The 23,508-nt window shown below is 41.4% G+C and overlaps 1 protein-coding gene across 4 annotated transcripts; it reads left to right on the plus strand.

The window, feature by feature from the left end:
- The first annotated feature begins 3,024 nt into the window (after positions 1-3,024).
- tppp (tubulin polymerization promoting protein) lies at positions 3,025-23,441 on the plus strand. 4 transcript variants are annotated; one of them, XM_080767422.1, is made up of 5 exons: positions 3,025-3,110; positions 13,573-13,653; positions 15,567-15,896; positions 20,757-20,910; positions 21,084-23,441. In XM_080767422.1, exons 2-5 carry the CDS (start codon positions 13,640-13,642, stop codon positions 21,291-21,293), a joined length of 708 nt encoding a protein of 235 aa, XP_080623548.1. In that variant the 5' UTR covers positions 3,025-3,110; positions 13,573-13,639; the 3' UTR covers positions 21,294-23,441. The 4 variants fall into 4 exon arrangements, with proteins under 4 accessions (XP_080623548.1, XP_080623547.1, XP_080623549.1 ...); XM_080767421.1 differs by lacking the exon at positions 3,025-3,110 and adding an exon at positions 11,786-11,916; XM_080767423.1 differs by lacking the exon at positions 3,025-3,110 and adding an exon at positions 11,819-11,892.
- Positions 23,442-23,508: the final 67 nt, after the last annotated feature.

Raw genomic sequence — 23,508 nt, forward strand, 5'->3', positions numbered from 1 at the left:
CTCGAACGAAAATAAAAGCTTGGGGGGGGGGGGGGGGGGAGATGCAATGCAAATGAAAGACATATACTGTGTATCCCTATTCCCTGACATAATTTTATAGCTAAACGGACAGAATTCTATTTTATTTGAATGATGAAACCCAGCTGCCATTAATAGTTGGAAATGGAAATGGAAATTGCGGAAATTGCGGAAATGGAAATTGCGGAAATGGTAATTGCGGAAATTGAGGAAATTGCGGAAATGGAAATTGAGGAAATTGCGGAAATGGTAATTGCGGAAATTGCTCTTCACTTATAGCTATCTATTTTCAGGTAGATTGTTTTATTTTACTCAGTCAGCCATATCACTACTCATTTTTTTTCATGAAAAAGGTCATAGCTGGGTAATCTATTTTCAGGCAAATTGTGTTTATTGTATTTTATTTTACTCAGCCATAACAATTTATTTTCTGTTAACCAACTTGCTGGCTGGCAGGCAGGCAGACAGCTACTCATAGACAGGCAGACAGACAGACAGCTACTCATGGAGAATTGGACAGGCAGGCAGTCAGACAGCTACTCATAGACAGGCAGACAGACAGCTATACTCATGGAGAATTGGACAGGCAGGCAGACAGCTACTCATGGACAATTGGACAGGCAGGAAGGCAGACAGCTACTCATAGACAGACAGACAGCTACTCATGGACAATTGGACAGGCAGGAAGGCAGACAGCTACTCATAGACAGACAGACAGCTACTCATAGACAATTGGGCAGGCAGGCAGACAGCTACTCATAGACAGACAGACAGCTACTCATGGACAATTAGGCAGGCAGGCAGACAGCTACTCAGACAGACAGCTACTCATGGACAATTGGACAGGCAGGCAGGCAGACAGACAGCTACTCATAGACAGGCAGGCAGACAGCTACTCATAGACAGGCAGACAGTAAGACAGCTACTCATTGACAGACAGACAAATAACTACTCATGGACAGACAGACAGGCAGGCAAAGAGCTACTCATGTTATGTTATTATGTTATTATAACAGCTACTCATGTTATGTGCAATAATTTGTGCAGTTATGGAAACAGCTCTTTGTGTTTATGCAAGAAAATGTAACACATTTATTTATTTACATATTGTGTGCATGCACATTGTATGATACATTTTGCGAAAATAAAGCAATTGAAAGAGAGAAGTTATCAAGTATCATTAATGTCGTAATTTTATCTACTGGCCCCTGGCCATTTTTGTAATGTGGCCCACAGGTAAATCTATTTGAGTATCCCTGTTGTATGCAATCTGAATTCCTATGGGAAAGAAAGGATAATGTATTTGCATTTGTTTCTTCATAAAATAATTTGTGTTAATGCCACATATATTCTATTTATCTGCCTTTTTCTATTTTCAATGATTCTTGACATTTGTATACCTTATTTCAGATAGATTGTTGTAGTGGGCCATGGGCAGAAAGAAAAAGTCTTTACCCTCACAAGCAGCGTAATATGGCCTGTGCACTAACTGGCTGGGACACCTTTTAGTGGAAATGCCATTCATCCATTTTAATAAAAATGCGTCCTCAGCAACTATTATAACTTAAATAATAAAGATTACATAAACATTACATAAACAATTCTTCATTCACTTCGCTTTATCTCTGCTTGACCACATGGTGGAGCTGTTGTAACAGTTTGAGGCATAAGTCATCACATTACACAACAATTATACAGCATGATTATATGTCATATTACTGGTTGCATAATCCTTTCAAATGTTTTTTGACACTAGCCATTACACAAAATCTCTTTCTAAGCCCAGCCTTATAGAAACTGCTCTGAACTGGGTAAATCATTAAATCAACATAACAAAATTAACCCTATCCCTGTTCTGGGAATGATGATAATAGAGGTAAATATACAAACATCTGGCAAAGGTTTTAGATGAACATTTGGTGAAAATAGGCAATCATTCTGCAAACCTATCAATAATAAAGGCATACAGTAAAAGCCCAAGAATAAATCATATTTTTGCTATTGACATACAAGGAAATATACAGCTGTGTGTAGGGTGTAAGTGGTTACAGTGAGTCCATGAGTCCATGTCTGTTTTTGAAGATACAGATCTTGAAGTAGAACTCTAGGGAGTCCAGATGAACATCTACTGCCGTGACCTCAGGCCAGTTCTTGGATCAAAGCCAGGTTGCAATTTCCTGGGAATGTTTTATTATTATTATTTTGTATCACCATGGTTTCTTGGCTTCTCGCTGATGCGGTTTCCTGCCCATGGCATGGTATGATATGGAGTAGAGCAGTGCTTCCAACACCTTTTCATGTCCAAGGACCCCCAAATCAAGTATTTGACCATGGACCCCCATCTGAAAGGATCTTGAGCCAGAGACCGCCATACAAAATTTGTATTGAAATGTAAAAAAAATAAAAATAAAACTGGAATCCCCTTAAGCCGTGTTCTCACACAACAGATCATCAGTTATGTTCTTGGAAGCATTGAATATTATACATTATTTGTCACCAAGCTTATGTCTCAAAGATCTCTGTGTTCAGCTTTATTTTATTCTCTTGTTTTAATTGACATAAAAAATGTGTTTGATTGGCACCAAGGCTGATAAATAATGATGTCATCAGTAGCCTACCACTGAGCTGATACAGAGTGAGGCAGGGCACATTCGGACATATACGGACAATACCTAACCTGTCATGAATTCCATGTAACTGATTGTCAATGAGCTTATTTTGCATTTAGATAAACTATTTATCTCAGACGTATTTCTGTGTTGGAGTCAGTGATTTACAACTTTACATTGCATGCTACATGGTTGAAACTTGTCACTTTTATCTATAAAGGAGGATCATTACTACCCCGTGAATTTTAGTAACTGAGAAAACTGAAAAACATGTAAACACCTCGTTGTTGAACAACAACAACGCTGCATGCCTGCCTGCATTCAGCCATCCAATCATAGAGCTGTTGAGCTGCAGCCCCCCCCCCCCCCTCTCTCTCTCTAGGAGAGCAGCAGCCAGTGTCGCTCATCCTCCAATGCAAATTATGCTTCTTCTGTGGAATTGACAACGAACTGCGCGAAGAACACAGCACATTACTTCACCAGGTAACGGATGACGGCATTTATATAGGCTATTGTGCGTTTTATTCCGTAAAATGTGGAGTTGCATTTATTTATTTTACCCTAAGAGAAATTTGGTCTGGTCGACGGTATTATTGGGATACACAACCTCAAAATATGAAATCTGTTTGTCAGCTGAGCTGACCAACAATAATAAATAAATAAAATAATTGTCGATGATATAATATCATTATGACATGCCACCTCAATATTAAGGTCGCAGAATTAGGTATTAGCCTATATCATAAAGCGCATTCAGAGAGAGAGAGAGAGGCAGTGAGAGACTGCGTGTGTGTGTGTGTGTGTGTGTGTGTGTGTGTGTGTGTGTGTGTGTGTGTGTGTGTGTGTGCGCGCGCGCGCGTGCGTGTGTGTGTGTGTGTGGGGGGTCCTCAGATGTTATGATTTGCCATAACAATGATCACGTGGTCTCTCGTTCCACACTGTCTGCTCCTGGAGGAATTCTCGCATTTTCTAGTTTATGTAATCACGTCTCATGCTAGAAACATGCTCTTATAGCGTTTATTCACCGCTGTCAAGTGAAATAAACATTACATTTGTTGAGAAAATCTGGGTTTAGTAGTGGGTTGCCGCGGTTGAAAGTCGTCCAACCTGCACCTGTGTGAGCATAAATGGGAGCGCACTGATGTGTTCCAATTCCAATGAGAGTCTGCTCATGTCTTTGTTTGAACACTTCCAATATCACTTGTTTATCCTGCTTCCCATTTACATTACATTTTATAGGCATTTAGTTGGTGATCGCAGATTTGCAGTTAGGCAGTGGTGGACATTTGGTGCCTTGCTTGAGGCTACTCTGTTTCAGGGATGAAACCCATGAACTATATGGTCAACCTTCCACCACATTAACCTATGGCAGCCAGGCCCCCAGCCCAAATAAATCTGTTCCATAAATTCACAAATCACACAAGCCAAGCCAAGCCACATCATGAATCTTTGCTCTGTTCCATTGCAGGGGGGTTAGGCCTAGTAAGCATCCACTAAAGGAAAGGTAACATGTTTTCCGAATGCATGCGTTGTCCTAGTCTTGTTTCTCTCCATATGTTGATTAGGTACGCATGACGAGAATATACGCTCATCGCCAGTTTGCCCCAGATTTTCTGCACTCTGTTGCAGTGTACTGACTGGTCTAAAAGCCACTGGGTTCTGTCATAAACAATTAACCTCAATGGGTAAATTAGTATAGCTTTGCCATTAGTTCATATTTAGGTCAGGTTGAAAAAGACCTAAAGGTTATGCTTATGGGTAAAATAAAACAATGAAATTAAATCTGCCCCCTTTGTTAAGATTGTTCTGTGATAAGAGAGAGATGGTGAGTGAGAAATAAACTGTTAATCTTCCCAGATACTCACCATTTAGTTAATACATTGTAACGGTCAGATATTTCTATCACAGTTACTAAAATTCACGGGGTAGTAATGATCCTCCTTTATAGATAAAAGTGACAAGTTTCAACCATGTAGCATGCAATGTAAAGTTGTAAATCACTGACTCCAACACAGAAATACGTCTGAGATAAATAGTTTATCTAAATGCAAAATAAGCTCATTGACAATCAGTTACATGGAATTCATGACAGGTTAGGTATTGTCCGTATATGTCCGAACCACACGCACCGGGCCTCTCACGCACGCACGCTCGCTCTATTGTTATTGTTCGTATCGTTCCATGAAACATCCACGCGTCTCCCTGACGCTCCAACCCGAAATAATAAAGTAATCCAAACGTAGTGATCCCCGAACGTAAACAAATCCAACGGTAAATCCACGGTCCTCCAAACGGACAAGCAGCATTCCTCGCTGGGCACAATTAAGCCACAAACAGTCAGACAAACAAAACTCTCACCGGAGCAGATGACGGTTCCCGGCCGGGTTACTCCTGACAACGGTGAGTTGGTGGCTATATTCCACCGTATAGCTACAGAGTTTACACTGCAAAGTAAACACGATCAGGTGACGGTCTGACGTGGACTCCCTGCTCTTTTGTGTCTCTGTCCCCACAAGTCTCTAGAGCCGGCGACTTCCGTGTGTTTAAATCACGGAAGCGTCACGGCCTGTCAATCTATCTAACTCCTCCCGACATTGACCCTCCAAAACATAAACAAACACAAAACAGATACAGATACTAGATCAAAGAAAATAGGACATTACACATAAGGATGGATATAGTGTTCAATGAATATTTTAAGCCATGCTCTTTTAAATGACACTTTAAGGCTCAGCAGCCTAGGTGCCCGGACGGTTGAGCAAACCGCCTGGGCCATAAATTGTTTATTTTAATTGCAAATAAACCGATATGTTGGTTAAAAGACATCTGAGGATAATAAAGTCCAGGACTTATTTCCCCTGTGAACCTCTAACAAACAAACAAACAAAAATATTTTGTGTTAGATATTCAAACTTTCTCCAGTTTGTAGACCATTTAATTGCTGACCTGTGTCCATCTATGTTATGTACACTATGTAAAATATAGAAGACACATTTTAATTTCTCATCATTACAATGTTTGAAAAAGCTGTACCAGGAATCTCTTTAGAAATAGAAGCCATGGGTGGTATAGCATCATGATCTTTCAAAAGCCTTCCTGTTAAGAATTTACTGTATGAAATTTGACCCGAAGAATAGCTGGCAATCCCTGGCATTGCCATCTTTGTCATAATTAAAGGGGTATTGTAAGGACCCGGGCCTCTGGTTGTGTTTTACACAGCTCATAATAACAAGCAGTGTAACATTGATGCTGAAGCACATTGCAACTGCACAACAATGCCTTGTATTTAATTCAGGAGAGGGCGAAGGTTGTACGTGCGTGCGTGCGTGCGTGCGTGCATGCGTGCGTGCGTACGTGCGTGCTTCTACTGGCAGTGACAGGGTAGTGAACTAGGGAGCCATGCATGCATCTTCGTGGTGATGTAATTCTCTGTGTGTCTGTGTAAGTGGTGACTGGGAGGTTGGGGACTGATGTCTCTGTGAAACGAAGGGACAAATACAAATTGGATGTGGTCGAGAGGCTCAGTCTAGCTAGCTGAGTTAATGATGATGTTATGCAGAAGATATTTGTTGAGGCCATTGTGATGGCAGCATTAGAAATGACCACCGTATCTAGTCACTTAGTTCAAGTTTCAAGATAATGTGTTGTTATAATTGTTCTGAAGTAGCCTACTGTTGGTCTAAGCCAACCCTAACCTCACAAAAACTATCTATGTTCAAAACGGGCCATACGTACAAACTTTAGATGTCAATCTTAGCCAACCACGATGGAGTATAAAAAAAATCACACAGATCCTCACATGACTATAAAGACCATGTGTACCAAAAAGGACTAATATAAAAACGTTCACATAAGTCGGTGGTGCTATAAAAGGCGGATTTGAAAAATGCAGGGCAGTCGTTTTTCTTTGGGAGTGTGCATACAAACCGTTACGCAGATCACTGCAGTTATAGGTAAAGACAGGAACAGGAGTATAAATACACAAGGACTATTAGACACAGGTGAACTAACTGTCAATAATAAGGTACAGAATTGTGTAAAAAAAAAAAGGGTGTAAATCAAAACCTAATTAAAACTAATGAACAAGGAAGACACATTACACAAAACAGTCAAATAAAACCCTGACTATAATTAAGAAACAAGGAACAAAATAAAACGCCATAGGGCTACAGAACAGACACGGATCGTGACAATGAATTGAAATGAACACTGCTGTAGTGCGGCTAGTGCACCATTCTGTATGTGTGTTATTTAGGTTTTTGGTATGACAATTCTCATGTCAGACTCCTAAACATTGTTTGTGCCAAGTATGGTGTGAATTGGGGTTACAATTAACTCGGTCCCTAACCCTAACCGCACGCAGAAGTCACGCAGTCAGACTGGCGGTGTCAGAATGCCACTCTGTTCCTGTGAATTGGAGCATTGGTGTGTCTGTGGACCCTTTTGTGACTATTTGCATGGCAAACCTCTGAACTGATGGTGATTGTCTATCCTGGTCATAGATGCCACTGTCCGATTGATTTGACAGTACTGATGCAAAGAAATAATGAGTGCTGAGGTGGAGTCTGAAGAGGTGAGCTGTCAGGGTCTGCATGCAGTCCTGACTGAGGAGGGTAGGAATCGTTCAATATCTTGGGAGTCAGGAGGGATAGGGGACTAGACTAGCTCTAGGGACAGACGTCTTGTGTTTGCTTATCAAAGTGTTTACTAGAAAATCTAGTCTACTCTTGCTGTCATCAGGCTGGCAAGGTGTATTTGATTAGATTAGGGTCAGTCATGAGCAGTGGGGGTTGGTGTGTGTGTGTGTGTGTGTGTGTGTGCGTGCGCGCGAGCGTGTGTGCACGCATGTTTTGGTAATTGCTCTCTAGTCTTAATATGATTGGCTGATTGAGGCGTAGCATTTCAGGACGGTGATCTGGAGATAGAACGCAGATGGGATCTCAGCAGGATCAGTCACCATGATGGCATGGGTGAAGGCAGCGTGCAGGCTACTGTTCAACACTCTACTCACACAGAAACCTCTCAAATCACTCAGCTAACGACCGTGTCCTTTTGTGTATTTTACGGGAACTACCAAACTAATAGTATTGCGGTCTGCTTATTGTCTGCTGGCTGAGTCTATTCACTGGGGAATGCATGGAACGTTGTTCCAGCCATGGCAGCATCTTGTTGTTATAAATAGACTCAGTTCAAAATGGACCACTCATCTGTGCAGTGCATCGCCAGAAGGCAAGTGTAGACGCACGCTGTCATCCAGTCATAGATTCGTCTGTGGAGATCTGGCCTTAACCAAATATCTTCGCTTTTGTGTCAGGGTGGGGGTAGGTCGGCAAATGTAACATGAGCCACTGTCTGTCATTCACCTGGTGTAATGTCTCAGTCTGCTTCGCTGATGGCAGCCTGGTCGGCAGACGGCAGTAGAGGTATCTGGCTACACGCACACCAATGTTCCTGAGTTAGGAGGCCTGCGGCTGCAGTCACACATATCAGACACCTGTTATGTGTCTGTCTTGGTTGTGCTTGTCCGTGTTTAATGGCTGCTTCAATGCATTTCGAATGAAAGTCACATGGTTTTTTGACGGTCTTGTTTAATGGCTGTGTTCTGCCCCCCCCCCCCAATCAAACAAGACTGTCTGGTCAAACCATGTGACTTCCATTGGTAATGAATTGGAGCGGCCATTAAACACAGACAAGACTAGACAGACACAAGTCTTCAAGGGAAGAAAACAGTTTTTAATTGAACCACTTGAACCCTATAGCATCACTGTTGAGGGGGCCGGTGAACATTCACTCAGGGAAGAAATCTGTGTTGTCTCAAGTGCGAGAAAAGAAAAAGTCATCAGTGTTATAGGCGTAAATGTCCACTGGGAATGATGCGAGGGACTTGTGGATCACTGTCCTCCTCTCCCTCCTATATAGCATCAGGGTGTTGATCTATATAGGCAGTGGTGGAAAGTAACCAAATACATTTACTCAAGTACTGTACTTAAGTACAAACACACACACACACACACACACACACACACACACACACACACACACACACACACACACTGACACTATGTATTATTAATCTAATGTCATGTTATGTTGGATCTGTCGTAATGAGTGGTACCTTCTTTGTTTTTAAGTAGTTCACAGGAAACATGATAACAAGAGAAAGAAAAGTCCTGGTCAAATGACTTCACTTTTGTGCCCGGGGCGGGGGTGGGTCGGAAAATGGACACGGGAGACAGCCACTGTGGTTCACCTGCCGTAATGTCACAGTGTGCAGCTCTCCTGATGGTGTGAGTGTCACAGTGGTATTGGCCTGTCCAACAATAAGACAAACCAGAGAAACAGGCTTTTACTAATACAGTCAACCCCGGGACTGTCTCTTGAGACAGCTGCAGGACAGGAACATTGGTTCTCAAACTGGTCCATGTCAAGGACCCCGGAATTGATATATATTTGGCAGCGGACCCCCATCTGAATTTTTCAGTCAGGAGCTTGTCTATAAAGGAGTATATCATTCATAGGGGGTGATGTATGACAGCATTCCGATTCAACGCAATCTTTTCTAACAACTTGTGAACTCTTGAATTCGAATAACCCAACTCATAATTGTAATTATTATTACATTTTTTTTTTTTTTTTATATTGTTTTTGTCATCTGTGTTTAAATATATTTTTTGTGTCCTATTGTTTACACTTGGTCAAATATGCATGATTGTTTGATTGGACTGGACTTTTTGTTGTTGTTTTTGTATGTCTGTACTGAATTATTATTATTATTTATTTTTATATTGTTTTAATGATGAACTTAAATAGTTGAAACCTGCTACCAATAAACATATATATATATATATATATATATATATATATATAATTTAAAAAAAATATATATATATATATAAAAAAAGTCACTAGACAGAATTAGAAGTAATTAAAAACACCACAAGACAACTGGACAACAACAAACTGTAATAGTTTACACTACATCAATCCACTACTCCCAGTCCCCACCACACAGATTGAATAATCCTTCTCTTTAGTAATCTTGAACATAATATGTTGGAGCAGTCCTGTTGTTCTGGAGTCGTCTTGTTCTGAGGACTTGAGTCCGGCTCTTGATTGTACAGACTATAATTTGGAAGGTGAAAAGATCCCTTTGTTTCACACTCATTTTTGCTGCTCTCCACGAGACAAAGGATCACACACAGTGACAGAGAGGAGTACTTTATTGTAAGAGCGGGAGAGACTCAGAGTAACAGGTCTATAAATAAATGTGTAGGTTATTAGGAACGTGTCTTCATGTGTGGACAACACACACAAACAAGCTATTACTTAAAAATATTACATCTGTCAATAGTAACAAAGTAAACTGTGTGTGTGTGTGTGTGTGTGTGTGTGTGTGTGTGTGTGTGTGTGTGTGTGTGTACATATACCCTATTACCCTCAGTAGTTCCTACATAGCTAAACGTGTACAGGACGTTTTTAACTTGCACAATGAGGCGGTTCCATAAAAGAGTGAGTGGGTGTTTCATGTGAAATCATTTCTAGTGCAAGTTGAGACATGATTGGCAGACTGACGCTGGTGCTCCTGGCATCCTCTGGCCCTCACTGCACACCTGCACCACACCTGGGCCCCTGCAGTCTGGTGCCCGCTATGGTCTTTTATCCAAAACATTGACCCATACAGGCCCCATCTAACTGCTTTCTGTCTGTTTCATTTTCTGACCCCAAAACCATTACAGCTGCTGTAATAAGAATGTGTTTCTTCATGTCATGTCAATAGGCAAAACAAAATCAGTTTGTAATGGAACCTAACGGAAAACCATGACACTAGTATTTATCTAACAAGTAGCATCATAATTCTGTATATGGCCTCACTTTACGTATGTCTAACAACCTCAACACACCAATCTTGTCAGATGTCAGGTGAGCTGTCAATTTCTCACCTTTGTGTTCAGACATTAAAGCATTAGTGACCCTCACAGTATTCCATATAAGACACCAGTTGTATCCGATAGATTGCCAATTTGAGTGTAACAACGGTATAGACAGGTGTAGAATGATTTAACGTTGGTCTTCAACACAATCAATCATAATCAAGTACTGGAATTAATAGGAAATACAACTGCAAATTGCTCTTATTTCACAATGATCTCATAACATTGTTGAAACCAGTGAATGATTAATTCTTTAACAATTAAATTAATTATTCATTTCAGCTGCTTCTGCTTGAGGATTTTACCCTGTTGAAGATAAATAATAAAATAATTGGTATTATTTGATGTTGATGATAAGTATGTTGGTAGCTAGCTGGTAGCAATAGTTTATTGCTCGTTAAATAGTCATAATCCTCAGCTATAGTAGAAGCTTATATAGTTCAGTAGGCCTATTTTCCTGATTTGTATTGATTTATATTTTTGATTGATTATTTGACTTAATCTTCCAGTGTAAAATGTGTAAAACTTTATGATATTCTTACTGTTTATTTGTCACCTTTCCTCTGCATTCAACCATTAAACTAAACTAAACTGAAGAAAATATATATATTTTCTATTTAAAGTTTTAAATAGGTTCTCTTTTTATCAGTAAAACAACGATTTGTGACGTCCACGTCTATATTTATAAACAATCTGCTGCAAAAACACAGATTGGAGCTTTTTATCAATCTCACTCTCACTCTGTCTCATTTGTCTTGGCCTGAGCCCTCGATGACATATGACTACATAATTAACAGTGATACTCTGCGATGTCACCGTGTATGTGTGTGTGTGTGTGTGTGTGTGTGTGTGTGTGTGTGTTTGAAGAGATGGACACGGGTCAGGGACACACAGAGAAAGCGCTCGCACAGCTGACACAATGGACACCCAGTGTCCATAGTCATATGAATAATGAATGCCATTATTCATAGAGATTAATAATCTCTTCTGTGCTGTTCCTCTATGAACATTGACATGTACAATGTCATGGCCTCGTACACAGTCACCAGTCCTGGGGCCTTTTGTTGCCTTTCAGGTGTCAGCCGCATACTCTCACATTTGTCTCAGAAACAAAACCCATTTTCCTTACACCCCCATGTAGGCGTAGTGCGTGCGCGCGTGTTTGCTCGCGCACATGTGTATGTGTGTGAGAGGGGAGCAGTGAGTGCAGTACAGTATATTGGGTCATTTGAAAGTAACTGAGGCTCAGATGAAACTGCTTGGTGGAGCGGGGTGGTGTTTAGCCCACGGAATGCTTTGCCATGGCAACGCGGCAGGTCGTTCGAGGATGTTGAGTTAAGTATGGGAACAACTGAAAGGTAGGCGGAATATTATTCCGTAGTTATACTGCTGGAGGTGTATAGACTCTGGTGTCTTTTTACGATGGTGCTCGCTCAGATTACTGGCACCCGCTAGCAGTTTTCACTCATTTGTGTTTATGTTTTGTTGCTTTATATTCCAACTATTTCTACCTCAATGTCTGTCTGTCTGGGGTCACTGCCTTGCTGGAAGATACTCTTCAACAGAGACCAAATAAGATCGACCCCAACTGAATATCTCCTTTGTTTACATCAGTGGTTCTCAAACATTTTAATTTCAAGGATCCCCATTTACTCTCAGAGTTACAGACCTGTCCCTGTGTCCATTTGGAAACCCCCCCCCCCAAGCCAAGGAAGCCTGAGGGTCTCTGGACCCCACTTTGAGAACCCACTTTGTTTGGGTTATGATTTTAGAGTTCATGCTAAAATGGCTTATTTGAATTGCAATGACCTCATGGTAGATGTTAAAATAGTTGCCACACATGTGGAAGCAAGACGTGGATTCGAAAGGATGTTGGTCTGTCTGTGGAGATACAAATTAGGGAGATGATGTCTTTAAAGAGGAATCCTGTCCACTGAATGAATCATCTGAACAGAGAGAGAGAGATGGAGAGAGAGAGAGAGAGAGAGAGAGAGAGAGAGAGAGAGAGAGGGGGAATCACTGCTTTAAAAAAACAAACCCTTAACAGGACAGTGAGCAGCACTATGCACATCCCCTCTACAAAGGTTGGAGCAGTTGCATGGATGTTATTACTCGATAAACAATGTAAGGGTAAGGGTGGCTGTAGTGAAGTACACTCTTATAGCAACCAGCGAGGAGAATCTTTTGTTTCCTTGTTACATTTGGAGATAAGGTTTTATTTGGTACATAAAGGATTATTGGAGTGGACTGTGTCTTGAGTAAGTATTGATAGCGGTATCATTTGGCTTGAGTGCTGTCTCATTAACATGCTGGCGTTAATGGGTGAGAGTCGCAAAATGATCTCGCCCCTCCTGGATCTAAGTGTAGTGTTTTTGTACATTGTCAGGTACAGGTACAAGTTATTAATCTAATGTTTTGTAATGGAACGTGTTGTTAATCTATTGTCATGTGTTATGTGAGATCCGCCGTAATTATATATTTTTTTTTTATTGGAGGATGACTAAGGTGAGGGGACAATGAGCAGTGTATTGATTGATTGAAAATGTTATTCACAGTTTGTAGAATGGGATGGGTAAATTTCAAACGAAAGCACAAGTCAATACAAAAACTGCTACGAGGATAAAACCAGAAAAAGCACTTAAGACTTGTTTACGTCAGGGTCCTCCATTTTCAATTCATCAGAACATTTAAACACGTACAAATATACACATCTATGAAAAAAAGGAAATCATCGTATATACAGTTAAAGAAAGTAAAAAAGAAAAGAATATGGGAGGGGGGGGGGATTATAGGATTATTGTACTGTTTTTGTATTTGTTTTGAAGTAGTTCAAAATGGACACTCTTTCCAATCATGTTCGTTGTCGGGGGGAAACTTGTCTGTCCGTCCGTCTCTCTCTCTCTCTCTCTCTCTCTATCTCTCTCTATCTCTCTCTATCTCTCTCTCTCTCATTCTTGCCAAATGATAAACACACTCACCATGTTTTTCTAATTTTTTTTTCCTTATTTTCACAGCACAAGGAGAAAACATAAAACAGTCAATTCAACTTGCATAGACGGAGAAACCCAGTCTGGTACCAGCATGGCAGAACACAAGTAAGTACTGTGTGAACAGGAAACTATACTAAACGTAATGTAACTGTGTGCGGTTGTGCGCGCACGTGTGTGTGTGTGGTGTGTGTACATACAGTATGTGTATATGTGTGCAAACTGTGCATATGTATACAGTTTACATACTGCTGTATGTGGGGAGGTATGTGTATGTTTCATGTGTGTAGACATGCTTAATGTTTGTGTCCACACGTGCCCTCATACACATCTATAAGCGGATTTGCGCGTGTGTATGTGTGTGTGTGTGTGTGTGTGTGTGTGTGTGTGTGTGTGTGGGCAGAGACAACTCAGGTCTATTTCACTACGTAGGCTATACTTTTTAGTATCTTAAAAACCCCATATGGTTGAGCGGAGTACCTCAGGGCTTCATACTAGTGTCTAGGGATGTCCCAATCAGGTTTTATTACTCCCGATCCGATTCCAGTCATTTGATTGTGAGTATCTGCTGATACCGATTTTCCCCAATCGGATATTTATATTCTTATAGAACACGTTTATGCCATATCACAAACGATATCCGAAATCACAGACAGTATCCAGTCTAATATCATGATATGGATATAATATTGATAATGGGGTTGTCCCTATCACGTTTTCTTTTTGGCTCATTTGAAAATGACGTGAACGGCCCTTATTTCCGATCACGTGATCGGATCTGGACAAGCCTAAGGACACTATGGGCTGTATTTTGCGTGTCTTAAGTACCAGGTCTTATTCCCTAACTTGAGTAAACTAAAGACCTGGAGGCGTGATCAATGCTCTTTGGCCACTCAGAATAGCCAAATGGCATTGATCACGCCTCCAGGTCTTTAGTTTACTCAAGTTAGGGAATAAGACCTGGTACTTAAGACACGCAAAATACAGCCCTATAGCCTTTCTGTTTGCTGTTATTGCGGGGAAAGCTTTCGCAGAGACTTTCTGCACGATGGGGCTGCTGCATGCGGTTTAAGTGTTTCAGACGTCTGTCTGAAACACAGACAGCAAAGCGCCTGCGCCTCAGTGTGACAACTGTCTGAACGTGCCCTCAGCACCGAGTTACCTGAGAGAGAGGAGAGTCACAGCCAAGTCAACAAGCTGTGTCTTGAACCACAGGCACGCCCAGTACTGGCAGAGTATTTCTGGAGCAGTGGATTGTGTGTCCCTGTTTTTTCCATAAAGGACTGATCGAGGGTAGCTACTGGGACGTAAGTCGGGACTTGTTCACCCCGGCTGGGTCACCCGAGTGAGGGTATGATGTTGGAAGACCCGAAACCCCGAAACCCCGAGGACCTTGGGATACATCCCAGTTGCATCCTAGCGATGTTTTTTTTTAGTACAGTGGTTGCCTGTCTATTTTAGTATTGACTTAAAATGATTCAAGGCTCCTAGGCTCCTTTTTAGTTATTAACACCTTTGTTCAGCTGGTTGTAGACGAGGGATGACACCTCCACTCTGGTCTGGAACAACCTGCTTGAGGAACCCAACATATTGTCACCCTTGCCAGTGCTTCTTTCCACCTGACAGTGAGGTGGTTCACTGGGAGCGCATAAACACATGTGGAGTATCACAATATTCCTCCCAGTTGAACAGGGACCCCATGCAACTAACCAGATTTTCTTGTGTTTTATAAATACATATTTTCTTGTGTTTTATCAATAAAGTTAAGGAAACAAAATAGTTGAATCACACTTTCCCTACTAGAAGGTCCACCTACTGGTGTGCACAGTTGAGCTGCCTGGTAGCACCCTCTGGTCAAACCATTTGTGGATAGTGACTGACAGACTGACAGACAAACGGACGGACGGACGGACAGACAGACTGACTGACTGACTGACTACGATAGTTTAAAACTGCGTGTCTCATCCAAAACACTGACCAGATGTCCATCCTGTTCCTGCTGTAATACTTTCTTTTCTCAGGGAGAACAACGAGGAGTTCAAGGTCCAGACGGCAAAGCATCCCAGCAGCACGGCTCCCTTACGGCCGCCCAGCGAGCACTCCAAGGACCGCGCGTCCAAGAGGCTGTCGCTGGAGTCCAACGGGACCAGCGAGGGAGGAGGGGCAAAAACCCCAGTGGAGATAACCGTTTTGGAGGAGTCATTCCGGCGCTTCGCTATCCACGGCGACACGCGCGCCACAGGCAAGGACCTGCACGGAAAGAACTGGTCCAAGCTCTGTAAGGACTGTGGAGTCATTGACGGCAAGAACGTCACCCTCACCGATGTGGATATTGTCTTCTCCAAAGTCAAGTAAGTAATGTGCACTGACCGCTGGCGTGGGCATTTTCATGGATATATCACGATTGTTTATGTTAAAATCGAATCGCAGTTCAGAATATTTTTTTTGTTCATTCATTCATTCATGTCAGAAAGACGGACTGACTTTATGTCGTTACATCTTTACCACAGCAGCCAACGATGATAATGCAGATCGACCACATCTGAATACACAAATCTGTCAGTCCTATAGATCAGATTTGAGAACAATTATTTAATACAGAAGGATGGTCTTCCTGCTTTCTTTGTCGCACCTCCAACGGTGCCATGGCGGACTATGCATGGCAGGGGCGTCCTCTTCCCTGAGCCAAGCCTAAGCCTGACCGCATACCAGAAAGGTAAGTTTTGCTGCAGGGTCATCAGCTGGGGACCACCATTCATGGATGTTTCGCCCCTTATCCAGCAGAACATCTCCTGGTGGCGGGGCAGTGAACAGGGATGTCTCCCTGACACCCCCTGCAGCGAAACTTATTTTGATCCCCCCCAAGACTTGTCTCGTGGTCTCAGCCAGAGCCAGTAGCTTGCTTTCTCTGCTTCTTCTGACAGTTCTTTGGTGGCCTTACTTAGCCTGGCTCCCCGTAGACCCACGTCCTTGAGCAGGCGTGACGTGGAGCTACCAACAAAGCCTCTAGCTCCCACCTCCACAGGGTACGTCCTGGCACTCCATCCACTTTCCCTGCACTCCGCAACCAGGTCTGCATATTTTGCCATCTTTCTTTCATAAGCAGCTTCCATTCCTTCCTCCCATGGCACTGTCAGTTCAATCAGCAGTACTGACTTCACTGCTGCAGACCACAGCACCACATCTGGTCTTAAAGTGGTGGTGCAGATTTCCGGGGGGAAACGGAGCTGTCTACCCAGATCCACTTCCATCTTCCACTCCACCCCTGGTGTTAACATCATAGTAAGCAAGCCAAGTTTCTATAGCGTGAGGAGGTTTGATGTACATGTACACCTCCTGGACATGACGCTAGTATGTCGCAGAGTCCCAATCCTACCCTTGATGCTGAGTGCCAAGCATGGAGGCATTGGGTCCCATTTTTACAGTCTTTGTATGACCCGGCCAGGGATCGAACCCCGACCTCCCACTCCCACAGAATGGACAGGGGGAGGGGGGACATGTTTCTATAAGCTGTTTGACTCCAGGCGTCGACTGAGTGAGCGTGCATGCGTGTACATCATCTGTGTGCCATGAAGGCTTCCACGCAAGAGATCAAGAAAGATCTGCATTCTGCACTTTATTTTTTAATCAGAGCCGGAGTTCCGATCGCCAACACATAAAGAATTAAACAGCTTTATGAGCGCTGTCTAACGGCAACACGGCTCAATAAATCCCCATTTATTCTGGGTGGAAGGAAGGAAGTGCCTGCCGTATAGTGTTCTGCCAGGCTGGCTCACTGGGAGACAGAATAACGCAGCATAAACCACGGATGTGAATGAAATAAATGCGCTGCAGACTAATTAATTCGGCTCCCGTGCTGTGGCTGAGGTTTCATCATTCACCAAGCAGATTATCAAGCAGTTGGCAGCCATCGCTACATGTGCTGCAGGCACTAAGAAAACTAGTTCAGGTCCATTTGTATGCCATTATGCTGTACAGTGTACACACTCTAGTCTACAGCATATTTTGCATAAAAATGGACGTGAACTAGTAGAACTGTAGAGTGGTTATTGTCACATACACACACACACACACACACACACACACACACACACACAGTACAGCTGGAAGCAGCAGTAGGGAATTCTTCATTTCTATCCACAACTGTGTGGATAGAAATCCAATACAAATAAAATAAGAAAATGTTAAATATCAGTAGTAATAAAAAAGCAAAGTAGCCAGATAGAAAAGAATGCTGAGCAGTCTCTCTCTCTCTCTCTCTCACACACACACACACACACACACACACACACACACACACACACATACAGAGAGAGAGAGAGAGAGAGAGAGAGAGAGAGAGAGAGAGAGAGAGCAATCAACAATGCTGTACAGACATACCAGTAATATAATATATAGCCTACTGTACTGTAACAGGCCTGTATATAATACGCAAACTACCATTTCCTCCACGGGTGGGTGGGACTAACAGTGATTGAGTTGGATTACAAAAGGAAAAATTTAATGGAATTTAATTTGATACAAAGGACTACTTTTTAGGGTCTGACATGTTTACTTTAGGCTTGAGAAAAGCTTCTCTGTATAGCCTTCAAACCATTGTTTTTTCTTCTAGAACGATGCTGATTTATTGTCTGCCTGTCATAATAATGGGGGAGTCTAGGGATTGGATGTGGTCGTGCTCGAACAGTGGGTTGGGAAACATTTTTGGGTCACTGGCCCAATTTTATGGAACATGAATAAATATCCCTTTTTTTGTTTCCTTTCCTTTTTTTTCTCCTCTCATTTTGGTAAGATTTTCAAACAATATTTTCATTTAAGAAAATGTATGTAATAAATAAATATAATTCCATAAAATAAATATAATAATTGAAAAAAAAATTAACTTTCGAAAATAGCACATCTACAAGTTCACAGAGCTCGTAGATCGGCTAGTGGTTTGGGTTCGGGGAGACATCGAATTTCTCTTTTCGGTCTCGAGTTGGGATTATCCCGGCTTCAAGCTGGGTTTCCTGTGTCCCAAAAAATATATATCTCAAACACTAAAATGTCACAGTTTTAACATTCACTACCAAAAAGACACTTGTTCTGAGTGCTCACATAGATGCTTATCATGTTCTGTTCTGCCGAAAGGTGCAGTCACTAAAATAATTGTCCCCCATCCTGATGAAAACACCAGGTGAAAATATATAGGCCTATAATTTGTGTTCTTTTGCGGATGATTAAGGGTTTTTAATAATATGGTCACCCTTTGCAGGTCGTCATCGGACAGCAATCTGGGAACCCATTAGATAGAAAAAAATGAAAGTAACGTGCCGACTTGTTAGTCCAGTTTCTCATCTGACATTAGACAGCATGGAACAGATTCAGAGGAGCGGAGCTCTCAAGTGTTCAACACTGACCGATAGTCCAAACAAATCTGCACACCGACGGGAGTCAAATTAATAATAAACCCAAACAGGCCTGTTTACTGTAGCTTGTTGCTATGACAGCCAGTTGCCTGGGGAAACTGGCCGCTGTTTAGGTGATTTATCACCACGGCGATGGGGCTGTTTATGTTTGTGTTACCATGCACTTCTAACATGGAAGTCGTGCGGGCCGCGGGCCAGCTAAACAACTCTGAGAGTGTAGACTCTCAGCGGAGGGAATGTACAGTGTTATGGTATTGTTGGCAGTGACAACAAGAACTACTGTAAACTCTAGGATATAATACACCATGCAGGAAGGTTCTGTGTGGAGACAGAATCACTCTACAGTAGCGCCACTCCACTTGTCACCAAAACTGGGTTGAGGGACGGGTGACATGCTCTCAAAGCGACTTGGACAGACCAGTAACAACTTCTCTCAGGAGTCTTCAATGTTTGTTTTTGTGAAGCAGGGACCTGCAATGCATATTGTATAGAATTGTGTTGCAGATTAAATGTTTTTGTAGATTTCATAGATATAGCTTCGTGATTGCTGCACATCAGTGTTTGGAAAGAAATCTTGACCTTTGCCTTCTGTACTCGGTGTGCTCCTTTCCGCCTCTACGCCACTGTTTCCCAAACACTGGGACTGGACACATTTTTATGGGTCCCCTTATTTTTCATTTTGTTTTGAATTATTTCAAAACATTAAAAAAACATTCCCCAAAAAAGCTAAACTTTTCATGAATTAAAAACTAAATTAAGTGATTCCCCCCCCCGATCTACACACTCACTGAGCATGTAGATTGGCTATTTTGGTGACGCTTGAGTTCAAGTGGTTAATATCAAGAAAGAAAGTTCCTACCACAAATATTTGGCAGTCCCCCCATGTAGTAACTCTGAGGACCCCTAGGGGGTCCTCAGAGTTCTCTACTACACTACATTTCAGATTCTTTATACATTTTACATCTTGTGAAATGGGACATTCTGCATAATAAGTACTTTCTACTTTTGGTACTCTAAGTACATTTTGATACCAATTACCAATACTTTTGTACTTTTACTCAAGTAAACTTTGAATTCCACTTTTACTTGCAGTATTGATACTTTTAATGTCAGTACTTTTTCCATCACTGGCTGAGAGACACGGAGACGAGATCCAAACAGTGAAAGTTTCCCTGCTGTTTATGTCCGAGAAGGACATCTCTGCTGGGTCCTTAAACCTGTCATGTTAAAGTGATCCCACATGTCTAGTCTGTTTGGTCCCCTTGCAAGCACTCACTCAACCTCTAATTAGAGGTCATAAAATATGCCCAGTTAAGGACTGAGGCCAGATTCTACAAAAAAAAGTGATTCTTAAACTATTTCATGTCAAGGACGCCAGAAATTGTAATGTAGCTGACCCCATCTGAAAATATGTTGTTCCAGGGACCCCCCCAGAAGTAAATGAGTTAAAAACGTTCACTGTGAAAGAATATATATTCAAAGATTTGTGCCACAAAAGCACACGTTTAGAAAAGACTGGACTGTATTAATCTCAGGAGCATTGCAGAAGCTTTAGAATCTAAAACTATGTAATAATAGTTAATAATTAAAAAGGCACTCCTGAGGTAAGAAAATAACCGATTGTACAATTAAGTTAAGCGTTTAAAAAAAATTGCAAAGGCTCAATCAAAATGTCACAGTTGTTTACACGTCAAGGTACAGACTGACGTTCTCCACGAGGGGTTCTTCACTTTGGAGTTCACAAATCGTACAGTGACAAATGTTGCTCCATGTCCTCCATGGTTTCCTTTCGTCCCGCTTCAGGAAGAAAACATGTCGTACCATCACCTATGATGAGTTCAAGACTGCTCTGGGGGAGCTGGCCAGGAAGAAGTATAAAGACAAGACGGGAGAAGAGGCTGAGGCAGAGGTCTTCAAACTGATTGAGGGGAAGGCACCGATCATAGCAGGAGTCACAGTAAGATCCACTAGAATACATATCAGGAGTCACAGTAAGATTAACTAGAATACATATCAGGAGTCACAGTAAGACTCAAGTTTAATCCATTACTGTAGTACACAATGTAGTGTCATGAATCATAATTATAAGGAAAAAAAATAGAATAAACTCCAACGTGTCACCCCTCACAGCGAGCCGTGGCCTCCCCGACGGTCTCCCGCCTCACGGACACCACCAAGTTCACAGGCTGCCACAAGGAGCGCTTCGACAACAGCGGCCGAGGAAAGGGCAAGGCGGGGCGTGTTGACATCGCAGACACGTCCGGCTACGTCTCAGGATACAAGCACGCCGGGTCGTACGAGAAAAAAGTCACCAAGCCCACCCTACCCAAACCGATGTGAGGTCACTTGGTCAGAGACAAACATTTAGATGATTTTCTATTTACAAAAGAAAAAAAGTACTCGAAAGCACAAAAAGGATAGGATTTTGTGTGTTTTGTTTTTTTATCTACCCGCCTGTTCTTTTCCTGCCTGCCATGTTTTGAGTTCCTCTCTTAGTGACGAAAGTGTGAGAACTGGAAAACTGTTTACATCTTATTTTTACTAAATCATCATCAGCTGGTACATTCCTATCTGATAGCAAGTTACTGCCAACACAACTGAAACAAGCTAAATCAGAGAAGTGGGCTATGCTATGAGTATTGAAGCTTTGCTGTTATGACAGGGCCTAGCCTGTTTAGTGTTTATGAAGCACAATGACCATGCCAAGAAAAACAAACGACAGGGAGAAATGGGTTGATGAATGAAACCTTGCACTTTTCCATTCTAGTTCCCATTACTGAGTTGAAGAAATGCATTTTTAATTCAAGATTTGTTGTTTTTATATGTACTACTGGCCCAGCATAATGACAGACATAATCAATGTTTATTTCTTGCTAAACCCGAGATTGCTTTCCACATAACTCTGTTTGTTCTCCGTCAATGACATCAGTTGTCAAGTCTTAATGTAACGTGCTGTTAATTTTCTTGACTTAATGAGGTTAGTTTGTCACTTTTTCCAGATCATACGTTGTTTTTGGCCAAAATCATTAATAGATTTGATAATTTGTGTCCAGCTTTTTTAGAATTCTTAGAGATTATAGACACCTATGTAGTCATTATAATTGTCCAAATTAACATTTGTCTTAATCTCTCTTTTGAAACATTGTTAAATTCTTTAAATGCCTATTGTAAGTCATACTGTATCCATCTTTGAACTGGGCCTCCTTGTAACAGTACATTCATATCTCAATGTATCTGTTCTACTTTGACCCTTCCATCTGGTTTTTCCCAATGTACCATACTGATTTTAAAAGAAAACAATATAATTAACGGAAGCCTTTACTACAGGAGACAAACATGAACTGGGTTGTTTTAAGATTGTATTTTTAACATTTTACTTGTGTTACCATGTCAGATTTATATATAGTTCTAATATATTTGTGGTAAGATTGTGTATATTTCTAAAAACAAAAATCCATATGGCTTAATTTAAGACACTGGCTTCACGCAGTAAATGTTTTGTTTCTTCCCCTGTACTGTGTGCATGCTCCCATGGTATAGTGCATTTGATTCGGAAGCATATATAGACTATTAGTGTCACAGTTGAACTGCTATGCCAGTTGTGAGACTCCTGAATATGCAAAATTGTCTTTAACTTCCTGAATATGTCAAGTTGAGAAATTGTGGATTGATGGAGTTAGCATTGAGATCATTAGATGGTAATAGTGGATGTTGAACATTATTGAACAGATCTTTACTACAACACAATGTCAAACATACAGGATGCAAAACAAAACTAGCCTCATATACTTGCAGTGGTGCAAGATAAATACATTTGGAAATTATATTTTCACATGGAAATCTTAAGAAAACTACTAAAACTATTTTAGCTACCATGTGATGCTCTTTTATAAGTCTATGACTACATTTTAGGGGATTTCTTTTAGTTGAATACTGCATAGTTCTATAACCACAAAGGAGTCTGAATTTAACCAGTTAAATCACTCTATACTTACTAGTTGACAGGAGTCGTGAGTGGGCTCTGTCCATGGCACGCTCTATACCAAATCTCTTATAACATATATTTTTGGCAAATGTTCAAAATAGGGATGCTAAGGTCGGCATGATTACAAGGACTACTACACTGTGAGAGAAAGGTCAAATTTGGTTAGGAGAAGTACACTTTTATAAGTCTATTTTTCAAATATAGTGACATACTGTTCCTTCATACACTCTAGCCTGTGAGCTTATGAAGAATCATGCATGGACGCCAAACCAGCAGCAGTCAGTGTACTAGTTTTGGCCTGCTTTAGGATTTCATTATTATTATGGTCTGTGTCGTGTTCTTAATGCCAAATACTGTGCACCTTCTCATGTGGTGGAACAATATTGTCATTTCTTTAAATAAATAGTTTATTATGTATTATTATACCCTGGTGCATGCCATGTGGCTTTGTTCTTTAGACAACGTGTTCATTTAGTGCATTATTGAAAAGAAATAAAATAAATTCCCAGAAATTACTGAAACTCGAGCCCAGAACCTCTGCTTCGGGAAAATGTGTGAATTGCTCATTTT

Source organism: Protomyctophum bolini, assembly GCF_963924005.1.
Source record: "Protomyctophum bolini genome assembly, chromosome: 7".
In the NCBI taxonomy this organism is placed as follows: domain Eukaryota; kingdom Metazoa; phylum Chordata; class Actinopteri; order Myctophiformes; family Myctophidae; genus Protomyctophum; species Protomyctophum bolini.

Excerpts from the sequence above, each read along its gene's own strand:
- tppp (XM_080767421.1), top strand. Across the intron at positions 13,654-15,566 it reads ACCAGCATGGCAGAACACAA|GGAGAACAACGAGGAGTTCA; the intron begins GTAAGTACTGTG and ends TTCTTTTCTCAG. Across the intron at positions 15,897-20,756 it reads ATTGTCTTCTCCAAAGTCAA|GAAGAAAACATGTCGTACCA; the intron begins GTAAGTAATGTG and ends GTCCCGCTTCAG.